At 43.0% G+C, this 26,137-nt stretch overlaps 1 protein-coding gene and 1 pseudogene across 2 annotated transcripts in view; both read right to left on the bottom strand.

Moving 5' to 3' along the window:
* The window catches only part of SASH1 (SAM and SH3 domain containing 1), a 366,232-nt gene that overhangs the window by 267,923 nt on the left and 72,172 nt on the right, over positions 1 to 26,137 (bottom strand). The window contains exon 1 of one of the 2 annotated variants that reach the window (XM_028847194.2): positions 18,352 to 18,801. The exons of the other annotated variant lie outside the window; for it this stretch is intronic. Coding sequence (XP_028703027.2) covers positions 18,352 to 18,372 — 21 coding nt within the window. The 5' untranslated portion in view covers positions 18,373 to 18,801. Of the gene's footprint in view, positions 1 to 18,351; positions 18,802 to 26,137 lie in introns of those variants that run through there. 2 annotated transcript variants of the gene reach the window in all.
* Positions 11,916 to 12,049, bottom strand: LOC144340782 (U6 spliceosomal RNA; annotated as a pseudogene).

Here is a 26,137-nt window from a genome sequence, read left to right as displayed (position 1 = left end):
CTGTGGCCATGGTGGCAGGGGGTGTGGCCATCCTCAAAGGATCCTGGAAAAGATGTGACACACACCTCGAAGGAGAGAGAGCAGGGGCCACTGGACACCAAGACTGAAGAACACTGAATGTTAACATGCTGACAGATTCTAAATATTTGTTACTAAAATCCTTAATTTTCCAAGGCGTAGGGACTATTGGCCCAGAGGACACTGAATCCTGATAGTAGAGGAAAGAGCACATTGCACATTGGCTCACATCAGCACCCAATAATTGTCCCACTGATCCTCAAGAAGCCATCATTAGGAACTGACTTCTTGGGGTATTGTCCTGGGTATTGCCCAAGCATCTGGAGGAAGGAGAGCATTCTGGAGCTGAAGTCTCCTCCTGAGGCCATCAGAGACCTGGGGCAAGAACAGCACCTCCACTCATATCTCATCCCTCAAATCTGACCCTTCGGACTCCACCCATAGGCTCCTGGAGCAGTACACTGTGGTCTGACAAAGTGCATGGAGAGGGTGCAGGGTGGTATGGAAGCCTGGGTGATGGGACCTCCAGGCTGTGGTTCTGCCTCTGCTGCTAAACATTCATGTGAGTGCATGGTTGAGTCTCTGGACCGCTCTGGGTTGCAGTTCCCTAAGTAGCTTAGGGATTTGTTATGGGCTGATTTGTGTCCCATCCCCCCAAATTTATATGCTGCAACCCTACTCCCCAGGACCTCAGAATATGACTGTAATTGGAGACAGAGTTTTAAAAGAGGTAATTAAGTTAAAATGAGTTACTAGGGTGGGCTCTAATCCAGTATGATTGGTGTCCTTCTAGAAGAGGGGGTTAGGACACAGACACACACAGAGACGGCTATGGGAAGACACTGGAAGCAGACAGCAAGCCTCAAGCCAAGGAGAGAGGCCTCCGGAGACACCAATCCTGTGGACACCTTCATCTCTGACACTTGGATCTCCAACTTCAAGCCTCTGGGACAGTGAAAAAACTAATTTCTGTTGTTTAAGCTCCCCACTCCGTCACCCCAGTTTGTGATTCTCTGTTATGGCAGCCCTAGGCAAACTAATACAGAATTTTTTTTTTTTTTTTTTTTTAAGATGGAGTCAAGCTCTGTCACCCAGGCTGGAATGCAGTGGCACCATCTTGGCTCACTGCAACCTCCGCCTCCCAGGTTCAAGTGATTCTCCTGCCTCCACTGCCCGAGTAGCTGGGACTACAGGAATATGCCACCATGCCCAGCTAATGGAATTCTTTTAAAAATTATTTGATTTTATTTTTTTTGAGACAAAGTCTTTCGTGTTGCCCAGGTTGGAGTGCAGTGGCATGATCTAATACAGGACTCTTAATGGAGCATCCATGAATCAACTTCAGGGAAGTCTCAAATCGCTTGATGTTTGTAAAAATTTTATGTGGATGTGCATGTGGGCACTTTTTAGAGAAAGGTACATTCTTTAGAGGAGAATCATAATTTTAGAGACGCTCCTAATAAAAGAAAGTTAACATCCATTGACTATTACTAAATTATCGCTAAAGTTCCTTATAGAACTAAACTTCAATCTTTAATGTTTATAATTCCTTTAATTTCCAACCCATGCAAGCAACCAGAGACTTCAGTAATACAGAAAGAATCTGAGGCACCTGCTCATTGTAGATCACCAAATCTATAATTCAGACATCTTACTACCTTAATTATGTGTTTGCATTGAAAACTGTTGGCACTTCCCTTCTTATTTGGTGAGAACATAGTGAAATGAATCCAGGGTTGCAGGACTGATATATGCTCAGAGCATTACACTTTTCACTTGAAAAGTAAAGAATGGGGAGAAACATCTTCTACAGGAATTACCTGTAAGAAACCCTACTCAAAGATCTGATCAATGTCTGTTTTAGAACCTAAGGAAAATTGTGGAAAAGAGAGAGAGGAGAAAAAACGAAACAGCCTGTCACTGCTTTGGGAAAAATAGCAAGGGCAGCATCAATACTGGATGAAACCTGTAAAGTGTTCTCTAGCTACTATCCTAGAAAGTGGCATTCCCTGGGCGCCCAATAGCCAGAGGCCACTCTGTAAAGTAATGTTCTATCCTTGGAGGATGCTAGATGCTTATCTTGGTTAACCCACACCGCAACCATAGCAAGGAGATAGGACCTCTTTTCCAGGGATACAAACAGGACCTCTTTTCCAGGGAAACAAACAAGTATTGGAGGTTGGACTCCAGGGCAGGCAGCCCTACCTCAAAGCAGATTCTTTCTATGGGGCTCAACATTTCTATCGGAAGCCTCCCTCCCTTTCTGTTGTTCTCTCTTATTCTCTAACACGAAGACTATATATCCTTGAACTTCTGCTCCTTTAAATAATCCAAAGAACACAAATGCAGAATAATGGCTACCTTTGGAGTTGAGAGAGGGGGGCGTGGATGTGGGAGAGGTCCAGAGTGGTGGTAGCTGTGGAGGTAAGATGTTATCTTAAGCCAGATAATGGGTAATGGGCACGTACTTGTTGGTTTGTTCATTTTGTTTGAAAAAGTATTAAATATTAAACAAAATTTTCAAAATCTGCCTTTAAAAAGATTTATTTGGCCTTAAAAATGTTCATACCCTTTGGCCGAGGAGTGCCATTTCTACTGGGACTCTATTGGGAGAAAATTATCTGAAATGAGGACAAAGATTTATTTGCCATAAGTTCATTATAGCATTTAAATTTGAAAATGTTGAAATAACATTAAAAGTCCAAGAAGAAAAGAGAGAAGAATCAAATAGATGCAATAAAAATGAGAAAGGGGATATCACCACCGACTCTACAGAAATACAAACTACCATCAGAGAATACTATAAACACCTCTATGCAAATAAACTAGAAAACCTAGAAGAAATGGATAATTTCCTGGACACTTACACTCTCCCAACACTAAACCAGGAAGAAGTTGAATCCCTGAATAGACCAATAGCAGACTCTGAATTTGAGGGAATAATTAATAGCCTACCAACCAAAAAAAGTCCAGGACCAGATGGATTCACAGCCAAATTCTACCAGAGGTACAAGGAGGAGTTGGTACCATTCCTTCTGAAACTACTCCAATCAATAGGAAAAGAGGGAATCCTCCCTAACTCATTTTACAAGGCCAACATCATCCTGATACCAAGCCTGACAAAGATACAACAAAAAAAGAGATCAACATCCCTGATGAACATCGAGGCAAAAATCCTCAATAAAATACTGGCAAACCGAATCCAGGAGCACATCAAAAAGCTTATCCACCATGATCAAGTGGGCTTCATCCCTGGGATGCAAGGCTGGTTCAACATATGCAAATCAATAAATGTAATCCAGCATATAAACAGAACCAAAGACAAAAACCACCTGATTATCTCAATAGATGCAGAAAAGGCCTTTGACAAAATTCAACAGCCCTTCATGCTAAAAACTCTCAATAAATTCGGTATTGGTGAAACGTATCTCAAAATAATAAGAGCTATTTATGACAAACCCACAGCCAGTATCATAATGAATGGGCAAAAACTGGAAGCATTCCCTTTGAAAACTGGCACAAGACAGGGATGCCCTCTCTCACCACTCCTATTCAACATAGTGTTGAAAGTTCTGGCTAGGGCAATCAGGCAAGAGAAAGAAATAAAGGGTATTCAGTTAGGAAAAGAAGAAGTCAAACTGTCCCTGTTTGCAGATGACATGATTGTATATTTAGAAAACCCCATTGTCTCAGCCCCAAATCTCCTTAAGCTGATAAGCAACTTCAGCAAAGTCTCAGGATACAAAATCAATGTGCAAAAATCACAAGCATTCTTATACACCAGTAACAGACAAACAGAGAGCCAAATCATGAATGAAGTCCCATTCACAATAGCTTCAGAGAGAATAAAATACCTAGGAATCCAACTTACAGGGGATGTAAAGGACCTCTTCAAGGAGAACTACAAACCACTGCTCAGTGAAATAAAAGAAGACACAACAAATGGAAGAACATACCATGCTCATGGATAGGAATAATCAATATTGTGCAAATGGCCATACTACCCAAGGTAATTTTTAGATTCAATGGCATCCCCATTAAGCTACCAATGACTTTCTTCACAGAACTGGAAAAAACTGCTTTAAAGTTCATATGGAACCAAAAAAGACCCCGCATTGCCAAGACAATCCTAAGCCAAAAGAACAAAGCTGGAGGCATCACGCTACCTGACTTCAAACTATACTACAAGGCTACAGTAACCAAAACAGCATGGTACTGGTACCAAAACAGAGATACAGATCAATGGAACAGAACAGAGCCCTCAGAAATAATACCACACATCTACAGCCATCTGATCTTTGACAAACCTGACAAAAACAAGAAATGGGGAAAGGATTCCCTATTTAATAAATGGTGCTTGGAAAATTGGCTAACCATAAGTAGAAAGCTGAAACTGGATCCTTTCCTTACTCCTTATATGAAAATTAATTCAAGATGGATTAGAGACTTAAATGTTAGACCTAATACCATAAAAACCCTAGAAGAAAACCTAGGCAATACCATTCAGGACATAGGCATGGGTAAGGACTTCATGTCTAAAACACCAAAAGCAACAGCAACAAAAGCCACAATTGACAAATGGGATCTAATTAAACTAAAGAGCTTCTGCACAGCAAAAGAAACTACCATCAGAGTGAACGGGCAACCTACAGAATGGGAGAAAATTTTTGCAATCTACTCATCTGACAAAGGGCTAATATCCAGAACCTATAAAGAACTCAAACAAATTTACAAGAAAAAAACAAACAATCCCATCAAAAAGTAGGCAGAGGATATGAACAGACACTTCTCAAAAGAAGACATTCATACAGCCAACAGACACATGAAAAAATGTTCATCATCACTCGCCATCAGAGAAATGCAAATCAAAACCACAATGAGATACCATCTCACACCAGTTAGAATGGCAATCATTAAAAAATCAGGAAACAACAGGTGCTGGAGAGGATGTGGAGAAATAGGAACACTTTTACACTGTTGGTGGGACTGTAAACTAGTTCAACTATTGTGGAAAACAGTGTGGCAATTCCTCAAGGATCTAGAACTAGAAATACCATTTGACCCAGCCATTCCATTATTGGGGATATACCCAAAGGATTATAAGTCATGCTACCATAAAGACACATGCACATGTATGTTTATAGCAGCACTATTCACAATAGCAAAGACTTGGAATCAACCCAAATGTCCATCAGTGACAGACTGGATTAAGAAAATGTGGCACATATACACCATGGAATACTATGCAGCCATAAAAAAGGATGAGTTCATGTCCTTTGTAGGGACACGGATGCAGCTGGAAACCATCATTCTCAGCTAACAGAAAACCAAATACCGCATGTTCTCACTCACAGATGGGAACTGAACAATGAGATCACTTGGACACAGGAGGGGGATCATCACACTCTGGGTCCTATTGTGGGAGGGGGGAGGGATAGCATTAGGAGATATAGCTAACGTAAATGACTAGTTAATGGGTGCAGCACACCAACATGGCACATGTATACATATGTAACAAACCTGCACGTTGTGCACATGTACCTAGAACTTAAAGTATAAAAGAAAAAAAAAAACCACCACCAACAAAAAAAACATTAAAAGTCCAACAAAGAAGAATGATTGGGCAAATTAAGCTACTTCTATGAGTTGGAATATTATACAGACTTCAAAACAAGATGCTCTCAAAGAGTTTGTAATGGTTCGAGGAAATTCATTTGATAAAATTTAAGTGGAAAATTAGGATATGAAATTATGTATAAAATAAGACTTCAAAGCTCTGGAAAATACTCTGAAACAAGACTAACAGGAAACAAAGCAATGGGTGCCCCTGGATTAGGTTATGCAATTATGGTTATTTTGTTTATAAATTTTAATTTTCATACAGTAGAGAATGTATTACTTTATTGTTTTGAGATGGAGTCTTACTCTGTCACCCACGCTGGAGTGCAATAGCACGATCTCCGCTCACTCCAACCTCTGCCTCCCGGGTTCAAGCGATTCTCATGCCTGAGCCTCCTGAGTAGCTGGGACTACAGGCATGTGCCACCATGCCTGGCTAATTTTTGTATTTTCAGTAGAGACAGGGTTTCACTATGTTGGCCAGGCTGGTCTCGAACTCCTGACCTCAGATAGTCTGCCTGCCTCGGCATCCCAAATTGCTGGGATTACAGGTGTGAGCCACCATGCCTGGCCATGTATTACTTTCATATAATAAAAAAATTATAAAATTTACTCTGCCTATTAGTTCTTGTCATCGAAAATCTTCAGGTAGGTTCCTATAGTGGTCCTTGGAATGATTTTATCCTTAGCCTGAAGTGGATAATGTGCTATTCCTGCTAATGAACTATAGCTAACTCACAGGGTTAAGGGAAGGCATTTTGGAATTTCTGGTTCCTCCTGGTTATTGCACTTTAAAAAAATTACATAGACATGATATTTCCCCGTAAACAATTCAGTGTGTTCCTGTGTTGCTCCATGTACTGCAAGACCAGATGTAGATCAGGAAAGCTCTTCACTGGCTTAGTATGAGAGCCAGGTAGACAATACACACAAGTGGGGAATACTCATTTTTTTTTTTTTTTTTTAGGTGGAGTCTCGCTCTTCACCCAGGCTGGAGTGCAGTGGTGCGATCTCAGGTCCCTGCAACTTCTGCCTCTCAGGTTCAAATGATTCTCCTGCCTCAGCCTCCCAAATAGCTAAGATTACAGGCGCATGCCACTGCGCCCGGTTAATTTTTTGTATTTTTAGTAGAGATGGGGGTTTCACCGTGTTAGCCAGGGTGGTCTCAATCTCTGACCTCTCAGGTGATCCGCCCGCCTCGGCCTCCCTAAGTGCTGGGATTACAGGCATGAGCCACCACGCCCAGCCAGAATACTCTTGTTCTTCCTATGACCATGTGCTGTGATGCTGTGTGGTTTCTGTCACGTATACACACACAAGCACACTCATGCACACACCCCCTACCTCCCTGCCTACATTCTACCCAGCCTGACTGCTCTGGAAGGAAAGTATGTAGCAGGGGTCTGGGGGCCTCTGGGGCAGCTGTCTCAAGACCGAAGTGGCTGCCGAGCAGTGGTCGTAGCTGCAGGGGAGGTGGGGGAGAGGAGGAGGAAGGAGCTGACTTGCAATCATCTCTTTCTGCTTTGTCCCTGTCCTCTTCATTCGGTGCACTCAGCTCTACGGGAGGACAGTGTGTAACTAGTTTGACCAGCTGCTGACATCTCTGAAGAAGGAAGAGGTCTAATACCCTCCGAAGAAGGAATCTTCTTTTTTTTTTTTTTTTTTTTTTTTGAGACGGAGTCTCGCTGTGTCGCCCAGGCTGGAGTGCAGTGGCCCGATCTCAGCTCACTGCAAGCTCTGCCTCCCGGGTTTTTACGCCATTCTCCTGCCTCAGCCTCCCGAGTAGCCGGGACTACAGGCGCCCACCACCTCGCCCGGCTAGTTTTTTGTATTTTTTAGTAGAGACGGGGTTTCACCGTGTTAGCCAGGATGGTCTCGAACTCCTGACCTCGTGATCTGCCCGTCTCGGCCTCCCAAAGTGCTGGGATTACAGGCTTGAGCCACCGCGCCCGGCCGGAATCTTCTAATATTACTTCACTGCAAGCACATTCTAAGCTTTCCGGCAGGGAGTCCCCAGATGAAACTGGGAAGCAATTAGCTTGGGATCGCTTCAGGTCTTCTCCTTGGGATATGTTGATGTATTCCTGACTCCAGGCGCTCTCTGGATACACCTTTAGGTGTGTCTTCTCTGGCAGACAAAGGAGTTGTGCTTAGAACCAGTGGCTGCAGCTCAGTTCTGACGACAGGGAGAAATGAGTCTGGGGAGAGGGACTAGGGTTGGGCTGTAGATTGGGGAAAGGATACCGCATCTAAAATAAAAGAACCTAACACTGTATGTATTCTGCCTCTAACCCCCAATTTTCCTTCTTCTCTCCTCCTAATATAGTGATTGTGTTAGTTAGGTTCCTCTGACAGTTTGATTCCCCAAGACAGAATTAGAAATGCATAAGATCTGAGGCTGGGCGTGGTGGCTCACATCTGTAACCCCAGCACTTTGGGAGGCCAAGGCGGGGGGATCACAAGGTCAGGAGTTCAAGACCAGCCTGGGCAACACAGTGAAATCCCGTCTCTACTAAAAATACAAAAATTAGCTGGGCGTGGTGGCAGGCGCCTGTAATCCCAGCTACTTGGGAGGCTGAGGCAGGAGAATTGCTTGAACCCGGGAGGCGGAGGTTGCAGTGAGCCAAGATCACGCCACTGCACTGCAGCCTGGGCGACAGAGTGAGACTCCGTCTCAAAAAAAAAAAAAAAAAAAAAAAAAAATCCGGGCGGGATGCCTGTGAAGGATGGAGCCTTAGAAGGAGAGCAGCAAGGGAGGAAGTTGAATGGAAAGAGCTTTAGACTTCAGTGTAGTCCCGAGAAATTCACTGCCAGGCCCATGGGAGACCCATAGTAAAGACTGCCTATTGGAGAAGTCCTGCACTTTGCAGGAATGGCCACGCCAGTTTCCTGCCCCGCTCAGCCATTGGCTGACAGTAGCCCAGGGGCGGGGACCTTTCTGTGAAGATAGCTTGGGTCCTGAAGTGGGGATACTTCCCTCAAGATGGTCCTTCGAGAGGAGGTCTTTGTGGTCCACCTCCACGGCCACCACAGTTATATTCTAATTTATGGTTTCATTTATACCAGTGCTGACGTGATTGTGTACTATAGTCACATTTCTTTTCTCATTATTTTTTCTTTCTTGGAGTTTTCTTTTTTCTTTCTTTTTAAAAAAGTTTTTTTGAGACAGAGTCTCGCTCTGTCGCCCAGGCTGGAGTACAGTGGCGCATCTCGGCTCACTGCAAGCTCTGCCTCCCGGGTTCACGGCATTCTCCTGCCTCAGCCTCCCGAGTAGCTGGGACTACAGGCGCCCGCCACCACGCCCGGCTAATTTTTTTTTGTATTTTTAGTAGAGACCGGGTTTCACCGTGTTAGCCAGGATGGTCTCGATCTCCTGACTTCATGACCCGCCTGCCTCGGCCTCCCAAAGTGCTGGGATTACAGGTGTGAGCCGCCATGCCTGGCCTGGAGTTTTCTTTTTAAAATTTGGTCACTTCTCTATGTCCCTATCTATTACTGTGCTCCAAGCGTTGACAGAACCATGACACACCTCATGGGAGACTGAAGTCGTCGGGCTCATGAATCGGTTCCATTTCTGCCTTCTTTGAGACATGCCGCCTGGAGCCCCGTTTGACTCGGTTGTGCTTTGCACATCCCCTTGTTTTAGTAGAGCATGTCCTCCAGGAGCTTGCAGGTAAGGGGTGTAGGTGATATAAATGCTTTGACTCCTTCAATGTTTCCAGTCCATCTGAGCCTTAATGGAGGGTTCTAGGTCGGAAATCGTTTGCCCTCAGAATCTCCAGTCTGTTGTTTCTTGGATGCTAGTGTTCCTGTTGAAAAGTCAATGCCAGCCAGGTGCGGTGGCTCACGCCTGTAATCCCAGCACTTTGGGAGGCCAAGGCAGGAGGATCACTTGAGGTCAGGAGATCCAGACCAGCCTGGCCAACATGGTGAAACCCTGTCTCTACTAAAAATGCAAAACAAAAACAAAAATAAAAACAAAAAATAGCCAGGCATGGTGGTACATGCCTGTAATTCCAGCTACTTGGGAGGCTGAGGCAGAAGAATTGCTTGAACCCGGGATGCGGAGGTGCAGTGAGCTGAGATCACGACACTGCATTCCAGCCTGGGTGACAGAGCAAGACTCTGTCTCAAAACAAAACAACAAAACAAAACAAAACAACACTCTCCTATTTAACCCTACTCTTCTGAAATTTCACAATGATGTGCCTTATTCTCTGTGCTAGTACTAGGTCTTTTTCTCTCTTTCTCTCTCTCTGCCTCTTTTGTTGTTGTTGTGAGACAAAGTCTTACCCTGTCACTCAGGCTGGAGTGCAGTGGTGCCATCATGGCTCACCATGGCCTCGACCACCCAGGCTCAAGCGAATCTCCTGCCGCAGCCTCCTGAGTAGCCAGGACTATAGGCATGTGCAACCACACTCAGCTAATTTTTTCTTTTTATAGACACGAGGTCTCTCTATTTCCCAGGCTGATCTCGAACTCCTGGGCTCAAACAATCCTAGGGATGGGTACAGTGGCTCACCCCTGTGAGGGTCCTTAGATCCTCTTTTGATCTATTTGTTCATCAAGGTAATAAAAGACTACCATGGATTGAACACCTAGTATGTGCCACATAATGTACTTTCTACTCAGTATGTCTCATTTCACCTTCACAGAATCCCTGCAAGGTGAGTGTTATTATATCCATTTGTGGACCAGGACTGCGGCTCAGCAGCTTTTCCCAAGACCCTGAACTCTGACAGGTGAATAACTGCCAAGTGGTGGAGGTTGGCCTGCAGTGGGCATCAGTCTGAGTTCCAAGCTGACTGCTCTTTCCAGGGCAACCACCCAGAGGCGGGTCCTAGTGCTAGGTGATGGCAGGACTTGCATGTCAAGTGCTTCATGGGAGAATGTAAGTTCCATGGGGCTGAGATCTTGGCTGGTCTGTTCACCACCATCAACCAAGTACAAGAACAATCCTTGCCATGTTGAAAATACACAATCCTTTTTTTTTTTTTTATATCGGGGGGAATATTGAGGGGGAATGTTGGGGGGAGTGTTGCAGGGGGAGGATTTTTTTTTTTTAAATTTGAGACAGGGTCTCACTGTCACCCAGGCTGGAGTGCAGTGGCGTGATCTTGGCTCACTGCAGCCTCTGCCTCCCAGGTTCAAGCAATTCTCCTGTCTCAGCCTCCTGAGTAACTGGGACTACAGGCGTGAGCCACTATGCCCAGCTAATTTTTGTCTTTTTAGTAGAGATGGGGTTTCATCATGTTGGCCAAGCTGGCCTCAAACTCCTGGCCTCAAGTGATCTGCTTACCTCAGCCTCCCAAAGTGCTAGGATTATAGGTGTGAGCCACCACTCCTGACAATCAGTACTTTTTAAAAGGACGAATGGATGGATAGATGAACATAATTTCATTTAATTCCCAGAGCAACTCAGTCATAACTCTAATTTACCCTTTTGTAAAAGGTTAGAAAGCAAATCCCAGCATTCTGGGATTTTTGTTTCCCAGCGAATTGCTCTTTCTAGGAAGTGTTTTTGTATAATCTTAGAATTACCCTTGATGATAACCCATGCTACCCCATGGCAACCAGAACCTAATGGGATAGCTGAGTTGGCTTGGTCAAGTGATTGAACACTTATTCAACAAAATATTATTGAGTGAGTGTCCACTGCATGCTAGGCACTAGGCTGGGAGATTTACATTCATTAAATCTCATATTATCCTCACAATAGCCCTGCCAAGTAGCCAGGTGGCCTAAAACCAGTTTCTTAAAGATTCATTTGCTCGGTTGGGTGCAGTGCCTCACACCTGTAATCCTAGCACTTTGGGAGGCCAATGCGGGTGGATTGCCTGAGCTCAGGAGTTCAAGACCAGCCTGGGCAACGTGGTGAAACCCGTTTCTACTAAAATACAAAAAATTAGCCGGGCATGGCAGCGTGCTCCTGTAGCCCCAGCTACTTGGGAGGCTGAGGTAGGAGACTTGCTTGAACTCAGGAGACGGAGGTTGCAGTGAGCTGAGATTGCACCACTGCACTCCAGCCTGGGCAACAGAGTGAGACTCTGACTCCATTAAAAAAAAAAAAAGTTCATTTGCTCAATGAAGACTTTGCTTAAAATTCAACCTCTAGACCTTTGAGAGTCTAGGTTTCATTTTAGTGTTCTATATTTTCTTGGCATTTGGGAGCAGTTTAACGATGAAAATAATTAGTTCCTCCAAGGGCATATCTAACTTAATTTAGTGTTTATATTACGTATTTATTGCACTTGCAGATTTTTTTTTAACTATTTAAAAAATATATGGAACATTTCACAAATATGCACATCATCCTTGCACAGGGGCCATGCTAGTGTTTAGTATATGTGCTGCTGAAGTGGGCCCAGAATTTTCTTTTTTCTAATGATGGGATTGTTTTGTCTACTTGAACGTGCCTTGTTCTATTTAACCTACTTTTGCATGGTTAAGCTCTTTTTAGTCAGTTTATGTAAGGCCTTTTATTCAGAATTTAAATTAAATTTAAAAGTAAATTAAATTAAAATTAAAATTTAATTTAATTCAGTATTTATTTCGAGGACATGTGAAAAGACCTAAAAATGCTTCAAAGGAAATAGAGTTTTGCATGAATGAGTTTTTAGGTAAGATGTTCCGCAGCCAGGCTGTAACGAGAAAAAAATAATGGAGACCAAGATGTGGGCAGACATTTAATAAGCCTCTCCCGGCCGGGTGCGGTGGCTCACGGCTGTAATCCCAGCACTTTGGGAAGCCGAGGTTGGTGGATCACCTGAAGTCAGGAGTTTGAGACCAGCCTGGTCAACATGGTGAAACCCTGTCTCTATTCAAAATACAAAAAATTAGCCGGGCATGGTGGTGGGTGCCTATAATGCTACTCAACAGGCTGAGGCAGGAGAATCGCTTGAACCCAGGAGGCAGAGGTTGCAGTGAGCCGAGATTATGCACTGCATTCCACCTGGGTGACAGAGCGAGACTCTGTCTCAAAAAACAAAACAAAAAAACAAACAAAAACAAAAACAAAACATGGCCAGGCGTGGTGGCTCATGCCTGTAATCCCAGCACTTCGGGAGGGTGAGGCAGGCGAATCACGAGGTCAGGAGTTTGAGACCACCCTGGCCAATATGGTGAAACCCCATCTCTACTAAAAATACAAAAATTAACTGCGTGTGGTGGTGCATGCCTATAGTCCCAGCTACTCAGGAGGCTGAGGCAGAAGAGTCGCTTGAACCTGGGAGGCGGAGCTTGCAGTGAGCTGAGATCACGCCACTGTACTACAGCCTGGGTGATAGAGTGAAACTCTGTCTCAAAAAACAAAACAAAACAAAACAAATCCCTGCATATTTTGTCTCTTTTAAAAGAAGGTCAAAATAGACGGTTCTTAAAAATAAAGCACAATTGTCTTTATTTTCATATTTGGAAAACTATTGGGATGTCAACATAATAATGTCTGCAAACTTTCAGAAAGAATTTTTGTAGAATTTCCTGGACATTACCTGGAAAAAGGATTATATGGGGTCAACTCACTTCTGCCCTATGTCTGTCCCCAGAGAGTCTGACCGGTGACCCTGGGTCCAGTTTTTCCTGGCGCACTCAGCAGAAGCAGCTGGCTGGTCTGAGCACAGTGAACCCAGTGTCTCTCCAGGCCATACAATTCTACCATTCTAACTTCTCAGGTGGTAGCGTGGTATTTTGGAACGTATATCTGTGGGAATGTCCACCAGGCTGGACTTTACTGTGCTGTTGACTGTAGTGGCCACATTGACCACCTGACCCATGCCAGGAGCCACCTCCATTGCAGGTGCATTTCTGCATGATGGTTGTCATTTTGATTAAGAGTGCAAGGCTCCGGAGGCAGACTCTATGGTTTCAAATATTGGCTCCCATATATCCTAGTTATAGGACTATTCGTGTGTCTCCTTTCTTTATCAGTAAAATAGGGATTTTTATGCGTCTACCACACAGTGTTGTTGTGAGGATTAAATGAGTTAATATTTCTACAGAGCTTAGAACAGTGCCTGGCACATAGTAAATGGTATGTAAGTTTTAGTAATGTATAATTATCATCATTATTATTTTTTTTTAGAGATGAGGGTCTTGCTATGTTGCCCAGGCTTATCTCTAACTCCTGGCTTCAAGTGATCCTCCTGCCTCAGCCTCCCAAGTAGCTTGGATTACAGGTGCAAGACACCGTGTCAGGCTACCAAGATTTTTTGTGTGAAGTACTTGGCACAAGGCACTTCTTGGGTAAAAAATGCACAGGAGTGCACTTGCAGGTGTATATATTTAAATGAACAAGTGCTTCTTCTATGATCCTGGAAGTGTAATTTACCAGCAGTGCAGTTTCTCCTCTCCGTCTCCCTTTGCTACTACCTGCCCTCAGCTTTCTCATCGTCCTCTCCCTTTTTCCTTTGCATGTACTTTGTTCTCTCTTCCTCCATCCTAGCTTACTTTTTCTTTCTCATACTTACAAATCAACTGGGCGCTGTTTCTCTTTTCTCTTACTCTCCTAAGTTTTATTTTATTTTAATCACTGAAGTGATCTGAGAAGTGGCTGTAAAAAGGTAACACCAGCCTATTGACATGCTGCCTCAAACTGCAGGGGGTGAGTCACAAAAGGAGAGAGTCCAAGGTTGGACAGAAGAGACGCAAGTTCCTTCTGGCTTCGGAGTTCTATGTCCACCATTTCAAATTTAGATTCATATTTTATTAACATTTATCTTTCCCTTTGTATGGCTTAAGCACTAGGCTAGGGTTTTAGATGGATTATTATTTAATCCTTACAACTCCTTAAAGGCAGGTATTACTCCCATCTTACAAATGAAGAAGAAAAGCAAAAATGGAGAGATAATCAACTTATCCAAGGCCACACAACTGGAAATCAGAGAGCCAACGCTGGTGTGTATACACGCTAACTCTAAGCTCCAGTTTCTTCCCACTACTCATAATTCCTCCCACACAAAAAAGTAGAAGTAGGCTAGGCACAGTGGCTCATGCCTGAAATCCTAACACTTTGAGAGGCTGAGGCAGGAGGATTGCTTACGATCAGGAGTTTGAGATAAGCCTGGGCAACATGGTGAAACCCTGTCTCTACAAATAATAAAAAATCAGCTGGTTTGTGATCGTGCATGCCTGTAGTCCCTGCAACATGGGAGGCTATGGCAGGAAGATTGTTTTAGCCTAGGAGTTCAAGGCTACCGTGGGCCATGATCATGCCACCGCACTCCAGCTTGGGTGACAGAGTGAGACCACATGCCCCAAAATAATTGCAATATAATGTGATTAATGTAAATACGTAGCGGTACTTATAAGATCTTATGGAAATACAAGTGAGGTAGGGAGGGGAATTTCTAATATTTCCTAGGCAGATTTTTGAACTGGGGTCCTTGAAATTTTGGAAGGTCAGTGGAGGAATCACTTGAAGTTGTCTGCAAAATTTTCTTAGAGGGGTTTGTGGCCAAGGGAGTAGAGAGGTGGAAGTTTGACCGGGGGCATCAGAGAGTATTAACTGTGTGAATGTTTGAGCTGATCAAGAGTTTGCAAGGAATTAGAAGAGGAATAAGACAGTCTAGGCAAAAGAAACCACAAGTGGAAAAGTACATGCAAATAATTTTCTTGGACTTCAGCCTAGGGTACCATTCAAGGAAGCAGCAGGAGACAAAGCACCTAGAATAGGTGGTTAGGGTCCAGACCAAGAAACAAATGATGTTCAGGGCCAAGAATGAATTCTCAAGGATATTAAAAATGCTCTCGACAACATTATTACAGGTCATTGTAAAATGTATTCTCCAATGCCATTAAACAGTATGATGGAAGTTCCTTCTTCCCTTTTCCAGATGCTTGTAGCAAAGTCTCTGTATTTTAGGATGAATTTGCATTCAGGAGTAGAGCTGGGAGCCTAACCTTGTTTCTGGGTGATAATGTGTTCTGAATTCTAAACAATGGCTTACAAAACTTCTGAAGAGCCATGAATTCTGTGAATTGGCATGGTGGCACCACCCATTGGTGCCTTGGCGGTAGGTTATTGAATCCCTGGTGTCCAAATATGGGGCTGTAAATTAGAGGAGGGGCAGGGCAAGAGGATATTGCCCTAAATGAAGATATGCTGAGTTTGTTACTGGAAAAGAGGCAGAGAGATTTCGGATCTGGATTTTCGAGGTAACAGTAAATTTATAATCCAGGTATCACTGTGGAAGTCTCTGCCACGCTGATTTTATTTTCTCCCCAAACTTCTGAGGTTGATAACTTAATCAGGTAGATTAACTAGGTTAGTTAAAATAAGATATATATGCAATCATCTCCCACAAAGGAAGCTTGTCTGAACTGGAACTGTTTCTATAGATTTCAAGGCTCATTCGCTTGTCTCCTTAGGACAGGAACGATATTCCTAAGGCTGAAAATTCCCCTTTCTATCTCAGTTGATCAATACATCATTTTGCATCCTCAGCACAAAAACCCAAATGTGCTTGCTTCCTTTTCTAAAAGAAAGCCTCTGTCTTGCTGGGATTAAGAGGGCATAGTCCCATGACACAGTTTGCAGTCAAATTTTGGCACCTGAAAAAACCTTCCCTCTTTAAAGAACTGCGGGCAACCAGTCAAAAGGGACCAGAGTTTTGGCATTTGGACTGAAAACATTACCTGCCAACTGGGCTGCTCTGAACGTATTGTTTCTGAAACCAGGGGAAGCACATGTAACAAGAGGAGGCTTTGTTCTGTTGGAACATTTTTGATGAGCCCATCTGCCCCAAGTTGAAGTGAGAAACTGCCAGCCATGTCTGTTCACTTTCTCCCATTTACCAGCCTCCCTTGGACTCCTGAATACCCTCTAGGGCACGACTGTTACCTCTCACAACTCATATTTCAGATATTTTTTGCTTTGTTCATCCCATGACCGTGGAATTCTATGTTTCATACACAGTTGCTTTGACTGGCAGTCAAACACTTTTCTCTCAATGACCCAGTCTCTCCTTCTGGTTGCTATCCTACCAAGACAGCGAGGAGAAATTTGCCCAAGCAAAGGCTAAATGCCTGAACTGACGTTTCTTCTAGAGTTCCCTTCCCTAATTCTACTTTCATTCAACAAGTATTGATTGGGCACCGACAGTACCAGGCACTGTTCTCAGCTCCTCAGAGACAGTAGTGAGCAAAGCAGCCTTCCAGAAGCCCATCTGAGAGGCCTCAACTCACCAAAGCCCAGGCCAGAAGCAGAGAAGGGGCAGGAGGGGCCCTCAGGCCAGGCTGGGGCTCAGCACCCATGCATCAAGTGGTTGGGCTCTCAGACTCTACCTCGTGATCTCTGTACTCTTTAATTATTTGTCATGAACAAATCTATCTATCTATCTATCTATCTATCTATCTATCTATCTATCTATCCATCCATCTATCTATATCTATCTATCTATCTATCCATCTATCTATATCTATCTATCTATCTCTATCTATCCATCTATCTATCTAGCTATTCGTCTATTTTTTTTCTTAAGAGACAGGGTCAGGCTGGGCACAGTGGCTCATGCCTGTAATCCCAGCAGTTTGGGAGGCCAAGGCAGGCGGATCACCTGGGGTCAGGAGTTCAAGACCCGCCTGGCCAACATGGTGAAACCCTGTCTCCATGAAAAATACAAAAATTAGCCGGGCATGGGGGTGGGTGCCTGTAATCCCAGCTACTCAGGAGGCCAAGGCAGGAGAATCGCTTGAACCCGGGAGGCAGAGGTTGCAGTGAGCTGAGATCGCACCACAGCACTCCAGCCTGGACAACAGAGGGAGACTCCGTCTCAAAAAAAAAAAAAAAAAAAAAAAAAAATTTTAAAAAGGAAGAAGAAAGGAAGAGACAAGAGAGGCAAGATCTCACTCTGTCATCATGTCACCAAGGCTAGGATGCGGTGGTGTGATCATAGTTTACTGCAGCCCAGAACTCCTGGGCTCAAGAGATCCTCCTGCCTCAGCCTCCCAAGTAACTGAGACTACAGTTGCATGCCCAGCTAATTTTTGTAATTTTTGTAGAGACAGTGTTTTGCCATGTTGCCCAGGCTGGTCTCCAATTCCTGGGCTCAAAGAACCTTCCTATCCTGGCCTCCCAAAGTTCTGGGATTATAGGCATGAGCCCCCACATTCAGCCCAAATCTAAACCCCTTTTTTAATTAAAAAGGAAAATAACTTCACAATCTATAGAATACGATTTCTACAGAGAAGACGAAGACGGAAACAAAGTTGTTCAGCAACCCGAGAAGAAAACTCCTTCAGTAGAATATTAGATGCTAAATGGTTAATCGGATGGTCCCGATCCCCTGGGGGTTGCAATATGAAGTACACCATTACATCTTTCATTCTTAGCATGTGTGCAAATCTTTAAAAAAGTTTTCACAGATAAGCAGAGGCTGGAAAAGCTCTGGTCTTTAACAGGAAAAACTTTTCTTGGCTTACAAAACCTTTTTTAGAGTCTTGGGGGAAAATAAATATTTACATAATTATATAAATATATCTTATATAATGAATGGTAAGTCACAAAAATGGCAAAGCCCGGTGAAGGAATTCTGAAGCAGTCGCTGCCTAGCCCCCTCGGAATTTTGATGGATTCATCAGTAGCACTGAAAATCCCTAGATACTGACAGTTACTTTATACCTGTTTCCCACAATAGTCCTTTCCTGAATATACCAGTCTAAATGTCAGAAGGACACCTAAAAACAGTCTTAAAATTTGAAAACAGACAGCCTACATACCCTGCAATCTTGTTCCTCCATGAAGTGAGCTGCTGGCCATACGTTCAAATGGTCTCTGACTTCCTCTCTGACTCAGATCGCATGAATCCGCAGCACTGATGTAAGGCTCTAAATGGGAATCTGTTTTCAATTCAGGGCAGATGTGGGACACTCTCACAGCCCTAGGGATTATCAACTTTAAAACAAATCGCCTTCAGGACGATAAGAGAGGCAGTAACTGCTTCCTGAGGCCTCACTGGGGTCCCTTCCAAATGCTTAACATATAACACAATAACTATGACACAAAAGCAAGTTTCGTTCTTTGAGTTCTCAGACTTTAAAATGAAGCTTGCAAATGCCCCTCAGAAACAAAGCTTGAAAATATATCTCAGAACATTTAAATAGAAATCCAGATATTTTAGTAACTAACATACAACGGTGATCCAAATGCCCCTTTCTCCCCGCCCCTACAAAACTCTCAGCCAGGGTTTGGCTCATTGAGTATAGTTTTTCCACAAATTGAATTCGAATTGTTCTGGTTCAGAGTTTTCTTGGCTCAAGAAAAGGAAGGGAGGACTATTCCAAGACTTCCACAGAGAAACATCCAGAAATCCATTTAACACGGTAAGTTTAATGTTCTAGGATTAGCGTTCATGCATGGACTCTACGTCTCAGAATGTCCTCTGTTCTGAGAACACTTTGTAGAGTTGGCTGATCTGCTAGGCTTCAAACTCTGAAACACCTTCGCTGGGGCTTAATCTAGTTTAACCTGATTTGATAACCCTGAAAAAAAGTTACAAAAACATGAATTTTGAAGACATCTAAAGGAAACATAAAAACATTTCCCTTTTAATAAAGTAAAACAAAAGTTGTATAGAGTCTTAAAAAATATTAAAAGTTAATGTGCATGGCATGTCCCTACACAAATAAGTTTAGGTGTTGGTAACATCAGTGAATAGTCAGAGGATAGTCACATTAAGTACATATTCTTGGAAAACACAGTCTATTCTTTAAAATTAATATTGTGAGTGTGACATAACAGAGTTACATGGTAAAGCATCAAGTCACTACGGAACATTAGGGCTAGTATTTCTCCTATCTTCATGGGGAAAAATAAATTAAACTTCCTGTAGCTTAGGAATGTGCTAACATAACCTTTAGGCAGCGGTAGAAGTGGTATTAGGAGTTGTGGATGAGCCGAGCATGGTGGCTCACACCTGTAATCCCAGCACTTTGGGAGGCCGAGGCAGGTGGATCACTTGAGGCCAGGAGTTCGAGACCAGCCTGACCAACACGTAAAACCCTGTCTCTACTAAAAATACAAAAATTAGACGGGCGTGGTGGCGGGCGCCTGTAATCCTGGCTACTTGGGAGGCTGAGACAGGAGAATCACTTGAACCCAGGAGCGGGAGGTTGCAGTGAGCCAAGGTCGTGCCACTGCACTCCAGCGCGGGCAACAAGAGTGACACTCTGTCTCAAAAAAAAAAAAAAAAAAAGTTGTGAATGAGATGTCCAGAGTCCCAGAGACAGAGACCTGTCCCTAGATTTCTCTTTAACTGAGTGGCCTCGGACACGCCGTTGCCCAGGCTACCATTTCCTTATTTGTAAAGTGGCTGAATTAGGGAGAAGATATCTAAAATTCAAACCTCTAATATCAGTGATGGTGTATTAACCAAGAACTTGGTAAAACAGAAGGTAAGAGTCTTTTTGTTTCATTTTGTTTTCAAAAATAATCACTAACTGCCACTAGTTTGACATCTCAGACAATTTTTTTTTTTCCACTTTGGAGCATATATCTACAATTCTGGCTGATAAGGCAAGTTTTAGCCAAGAAATGGGATCTGAAGGATCAAGAAACCCACTACCTTATGTAAATTAGATGCCTAGATTTTTAAGGAGGTTGACAGGTTTTTAGGGAAACAATTACCAAAGGCATAACTGCCCAATTTTAATTCGGCTCATGGGTGTCAGTAATGCACTTACTTAGCAATTAGGATCAGTTCAGTACAGAAAAACTTTAAAAATATTAAAGTGAGTAAGGAAAAGCATACATTGCTAGCGAGCAGTGGGTGGTTTTGATAGCTGGCAGGTAAGGTGAGGGACACCCGGGGTGGAGGATAGCGTGGTTTGGTAAACGAGCACCGGCTTATGAGTCAGGAGACCCAAGATCTAGTTCCAGGGCTGCCACTAACTAGCCCTGTGACCTTGGCCACCCTCTTGCCTGTTTCTAGTATGTTTCCTTCTCTATACCAGAAAGGTCTTGGTCTGTCCATCCTCTTTCTGTCCCAGCAACCAAAAGAGAAATTCTGCACCATTGAATACAGCTTTTGCTATAGAATACAGCTCCTACAGCTGTGCTATAGGAGCACAGAAGCCAAATCTATAACATCAGTGTATATCAGTCTACGGTGTGCAACAGAAAATAGTTGTACACTGGGAGATAGCTAACTGGGAGATGATCATTTTCACAGTTGTGGGAGGTAGCCACTCACCTGCCAAATGCCAGTAAAGTCCTGTTCCAAAGCACACCGTCACAATTAAGGTTTTCTTTCCACAAACCTATTTTCATTTATCAGCTATGATTTGAGGATATAGAAACAATGTTTAAAATAATCATATATAATACTACTGTTGAGGGTTGAATTGTGCTCCACCACACCCCTCAGATTCATATACTGAATATCTCAGAATGTGACCTTATTTGAAGATAGGATCTTTACAGAGGTAATTAAATTAAAATGAGGCCATCAGAGTGGGCCCTCATCCAAACATACAATCTAACAATGAAATGACTCAACAAAGCACAGGAAAGTACGAAAAATTACAAACCTAAAGAAACTAGGTTGGGGGTGGTGGCTCACCCCTATAATCCCAGCACTTTGGGAGGCTGAGGTGGGAGAATTGTGTGAGCCTGGGTAACATGGTGAGACCTTGTCTCTGTAAAATATTTGAAAAATTCGCTGGGCATAATGGTGTATACCTGTGGTCTTAGCTACTTGAGAAGTTGTGGTGGGAGGATTGCTTGAGCCTAGGAGGTTTGTGCCACTGCACTCCAGCCTGGGCAACAAAGCAAGATCGTATCCCACAAAAAAAAAAAAAAAGAAAAAAGACAAAAACCAATTGAGAGGGAGGGCACACAACTGGGAGTGCCCATAGCTCTGTTCTTGCTCAAGGTATCATGTGCACTAGTTCCTCCTCACAAGTCAGATTTCAGCTATTAGCTGCCACACCTCCACGGGACATGGGACTCCAAGCATTTATAGTATACCCTCTTATTAATGATAAGACTTTTTCCAAATGTAAACAAACCTGGCAATAATGTATTGTTATTTCATACTATTAAATGTAGGCTACATTGATATTCTCTATTAAAACACTTTATCAAAAATAAAAAGAGATACTAAGAAATGGACATGGTGAATACACATTAAAACAAGCACTTATTACATGTAGCAAATGGCTATAATTTCCAAAGACATAATTCCAACTGGATCCAGCATTGTTATTCCCCAATGCCTTATCTGACAAAGTTTAAAACTGAGTAACTCATACGAAACCATTATAAAGGAAATGCAAATATCTGAAACTCATCTGTTTATTAAAATCAATCTCCATTATCTTTCTTCTTAAAAAGCTTAGAAATAAATATAGTCTCTTAATGTTGACAGTATTTACGGCTCAAACAAAGCTGAGATGAAGGCTGAACTCAAACAATGCAGGAAACAGAAAGGAGAAAATACTTTAAGGTTAATTACTTAGGCCATGCAGGTAGATGTGACCCCAGGGGGAATGGAATTCCACAGGGCTTAACTTTTCAATGCCAACATTAGAATGTTCAGCAGAAGCTGATAGACCAACCGTTCTGGCAGTCTGATGCTTTCAAAATGGTAGATGAGGGAAATCACACAGAGTTGAGCAGAGTTTTACAACTTGCATATCAGCAGTTGATTACATTTTTTCCTTCATATTTTCCACTTTTCTGTGACATAGTAGCTTGTTTCTATGTTATTTACATTAAATGTGATCTGCCTATCTTTCCCATGTGAGCTTCAAGTAATAGGGTAAACTTTATAGAACTGTGCAATATTTCCTTTTGAAAGAAAAATAATAAAAATTTAGTTGTGTCTGTACCATCTGGAGGTCAGTTCTCTTTGTGCACATCAAAAAGCTCAACTTATTTTATTTCACAATATTTGAATATTTCTTTTTAAATGAAAGATTCTTTCTATGCATTTCCTGGCATCCCAAATTGTTTGATTCAGAAAAGTTTCATATAGTTACAAATCTCTTCTGTCAGTCAAAATTTCCTGAACTAGAAAGTTCAGGAACTGAACGGAACTGAACGGAACTGAAAGGCTGGTGATGATTCCGGGACAGAGAAATAGCTAACAGTCGTATTATTTATTGTTCATGTAGTGGGTTAACACACATTGGCATTTCCTTCATGGGATTCATAAAGTTTCACATGGTTTTGAGATGATTCAAGGGTGAAGACTTTAAACAAGATCCCTTCCAACTCTCAGACTATGATTCAACACATTGTTTCTCATAATTGCCTGCTGTTAAGAGTCAGCTAAGGATGCCTGTTGAAAATAGACTCCACGCCCCCTTCCCTTCGAAGGCTGATTCTGTAGGTATGGTGGGACTCTGGGGTTCCTTATCATTGGGAAGGTTTAAGAAACATTTTTTTCCCTGACTCTTAATGTTGGTTGGATATTGGAATCACTTGGGGAGCTTTACAAAAGTAGTACTGGGGCTGGGCGCGGTGACTCTCGCCTGTAATCCCAGCAGTATGGAAAGCCTAGACGGGCTGATCACGAGGTCAGGAGATTGAGACCATCCTGGCTAACACGGTGAAACCCGGTCTCTACTAAAAATACAAAAAATTAGCTGGGCATGGTGGCGTGCACCTGTAGTCCCAGCTACTCAGGAGGCTGAGGCAGGAGAATTGCTTGAATCCCAGAGGCAGAGGTTGTAGCGAGCCAAGATTTCGCCAGTGCACTCCAGCCTGGGCAACAGAGTGAGACTCCATCACACACACACACACACACACACACACACAAAGTAGTACTGGGCCTGGGTCCCACGGAAAAGGTTTTGGCTTAATTTATGGTGTGGCCTGGGCGTTTGGATTTTTTTGAAGCTTCCGGGTGCTTCTAATTTGCAGCCAAAGTTTAGAACCACTGACTTGATTGAAACAACAGCCAGTTATCTGTAACATATGTGAAAGCAATATCTAACATTTCCATTAAGAGATGCAAAGTGCATTTACAGATGTGTGTCTTATTTGAATCCTTGACAACCTGGTGAAATAGGTTAGAGTTGGTATTATATTTCCTTTTCAGGTAAGCAAACTAGGCTTCAGAGAGGTGAAGTAGTTTGATGGAGGGCCACTCGGAGCAGAATTCTGGAATTGCTGAGGTGTACCTTAGGCATGCTACTACCTCACTCTCTACGTGCCTTGGCTCCTACTAGCTCTCTGGCTTTCCCGGCCTCCCTTTAAAAGAAAAGAAAAGAGGTCAGGCATGGTGGCTCACACCTGTAATCCTAGCACTTTGGAGGCTGAGGTGGGAGGATCGCTTGAGCCTAGGAGTTCAAGACTAGCTGGGGCAACATAGTGAGACATCATCTCTACAAAAAAAAAAAAAATAGCTGGGCATGGTGGTGCACACCTGTAGTCCCAGCTACTTGGGAAGCTGAGGTGGGAGAATCACTTGAGCCCAGGAAGTTGAGGCTGCAGTGAGTCATGGTTATGCCACTGAACTCTAGCCTGGGCAATAGAGCAAGACCCTGTCCAAAAAGAAAAGAAAAGCCCTCTTGTTTCTAGAGCTTCTCTTACTTTGGAATTGTTCATATTAATACAACAGCAGTAGGAGCTAACATTGGGCCCTTTGTATACATTGTGCTAAGTGCTCTACATGCATTATCTTCATTGTCTTAAGGACTCTGTGAGGTAGGTCATACAGGTTATATCCCCATTTTATAGCTTAGGAAACCGAGTCTTAGAGACTAAGCAACTTGCTAAAGGTCTTATTCCTATGCAAATATTCTTCTTATTTTATCTAAGCCTTTTCTTATTTTCCTTTCAGTCAACCAAATTTTAGCTAGTGGCAGAGAAGAAAAGAATCAGGTAAAGTATTTTGGAGCTGTGCATGGTAGCTAACACCTGTAATCCCAGCACTTTGGGAGACTGGGTGGATCACCTGAGGTCAGCAGTTCGAGACCAGCCTGACCTACATGGTGAAACCCCGTCTCTACTAAAAATATAAAAAATTAGCTGGGCATGGTGGTGGGCACCTGCAATCCCAGCTACTCAGGAGGCTGAGGCAGGAGAATCGCTTGAATCTGGGAGGCGGAGGCTGCAGTGAGCTGAGATTATGCCATTGCACTCCAGCCTAGACAATCAGAGCAAAGCTCCGTCTCAAAAAAAAAAAAAAAAAAAAAAAAGAGAATTGCTGGATATGCGATGATTGACAATGACAGCTTCCTTGAATTGTATTACCACTTCTAATATGGGGCCTGGATTTTTAAAGAAACTTCCGGAGCCAGTCATGCAAAAGTATGAGGATCTAGTGCTTGAAGAGTTCAATGGGAGAATCATGGGTTGTTAATTCTTAACGAACCCTGCCTTTCCAGAGACAGCAGTAGTTCCCTGAATTAAGACATAGATCTGGCATCAGAAGGCTTGGGCACAGGTCTCAGATGGCTTTTTTTAGCTGTGGGGTCTTGAGCCAGTTCTATCCAGGACAAAGTTTTATGTTCTGAGTGAATCAGGCCAAGTCGGAACATTCATCAATGTTCTTATATCTACTTTACTAAGGTTTGCAAAATACTGAGCGTATTTTTTGTGGTCTCAGTATTCAGAGCTCGAAGTACATCTAGTGAAGAACCTGGGATCTACAAGTTCAAGAAGCATGGGGAGCACCTTGGTTAGGTACACAAACTCTTTGCAGAAGTTCAGCACAATTTTTTGATGCTAAAAAGAGAATGAAAGATGTAAAATAACAGAATTTCTTTATCCATCCAATGTATTTTCCCTCCCTCCTTCCTTCCTTCCTTCCTTCCTTCCTTCCTTCCTTCCTTCCTTCCTTCCTTCCTTCCCTCCCTCCCTCCCTCCCTCCCTCTGTCCCTCCTTCCTTCCTTCTTCCCTTCCTCCCTCCCTCCTTTTTCTTTCTTGGCAGGGTCTTGTTTTGTCACCTAGGCTGGAATGCAGTGGAACCTGCTTAGCTCACTGTAACCTTGAACTCCTTGGCTCAAGCAGTCCTCCTCTTTTGGCCTCTGAAGCAACTGGGACTGCAGATGTGTGCCATCATGTCTGCCTTATCCATCCAATTTCTAAGACTGTCATTTGGTGTGGGAATTCTAGTTCCTCTTTGCAAAGTGGAGGTTATATAAAAATCAAGGAGAAATTATTCTATTATATATACTTCAAAGAGAATAATGACTACTAAAGCTTAAACTTAAAATGCATTATGTAATACATAAGTCTCAATTTATTCAGCAAATAGTGAGCACGTGGTCTGTACTAGACACTGGGACTACAATAATGGCCAAGGCCCCTACTTTTATGAAGCATGCTTTCTAGATGGCCATAGATAAAGGACAAGTACGAAAACAGATTAGTAAAACAATAGCTGTGCTCAATTTTTAAAAAGAAGCCAACAGGGGGCTGAGATGGAGATTGTTAAGAGAGGTGATAGAGCAGGCAGGTAGAGGTGACATTTAAGCTCAAAGGATACGAAGAGGCCAGCCGTTCTGAGTGTGGGAAGAGAAACATAACTGGCAAAGAGATTCATAAATGAAAAGC

Source organism: Macaca mulatta, chromosome 4, assembly GCF_049350105.2.
Source record: "Macaca mulatta isolate MMU2019108-1 chromosome 4, T2T-MMU8v2.0, whole genome shotgun sequence".
NCBI lineage: Eukaryota > Metazoa > Chordata > Mammalia > Primates > Cercopithecidae > Macaca > Macaca mulatta.
This window is presented reverse-complemented; position numbering and strand designations above follow the sequence as displayed.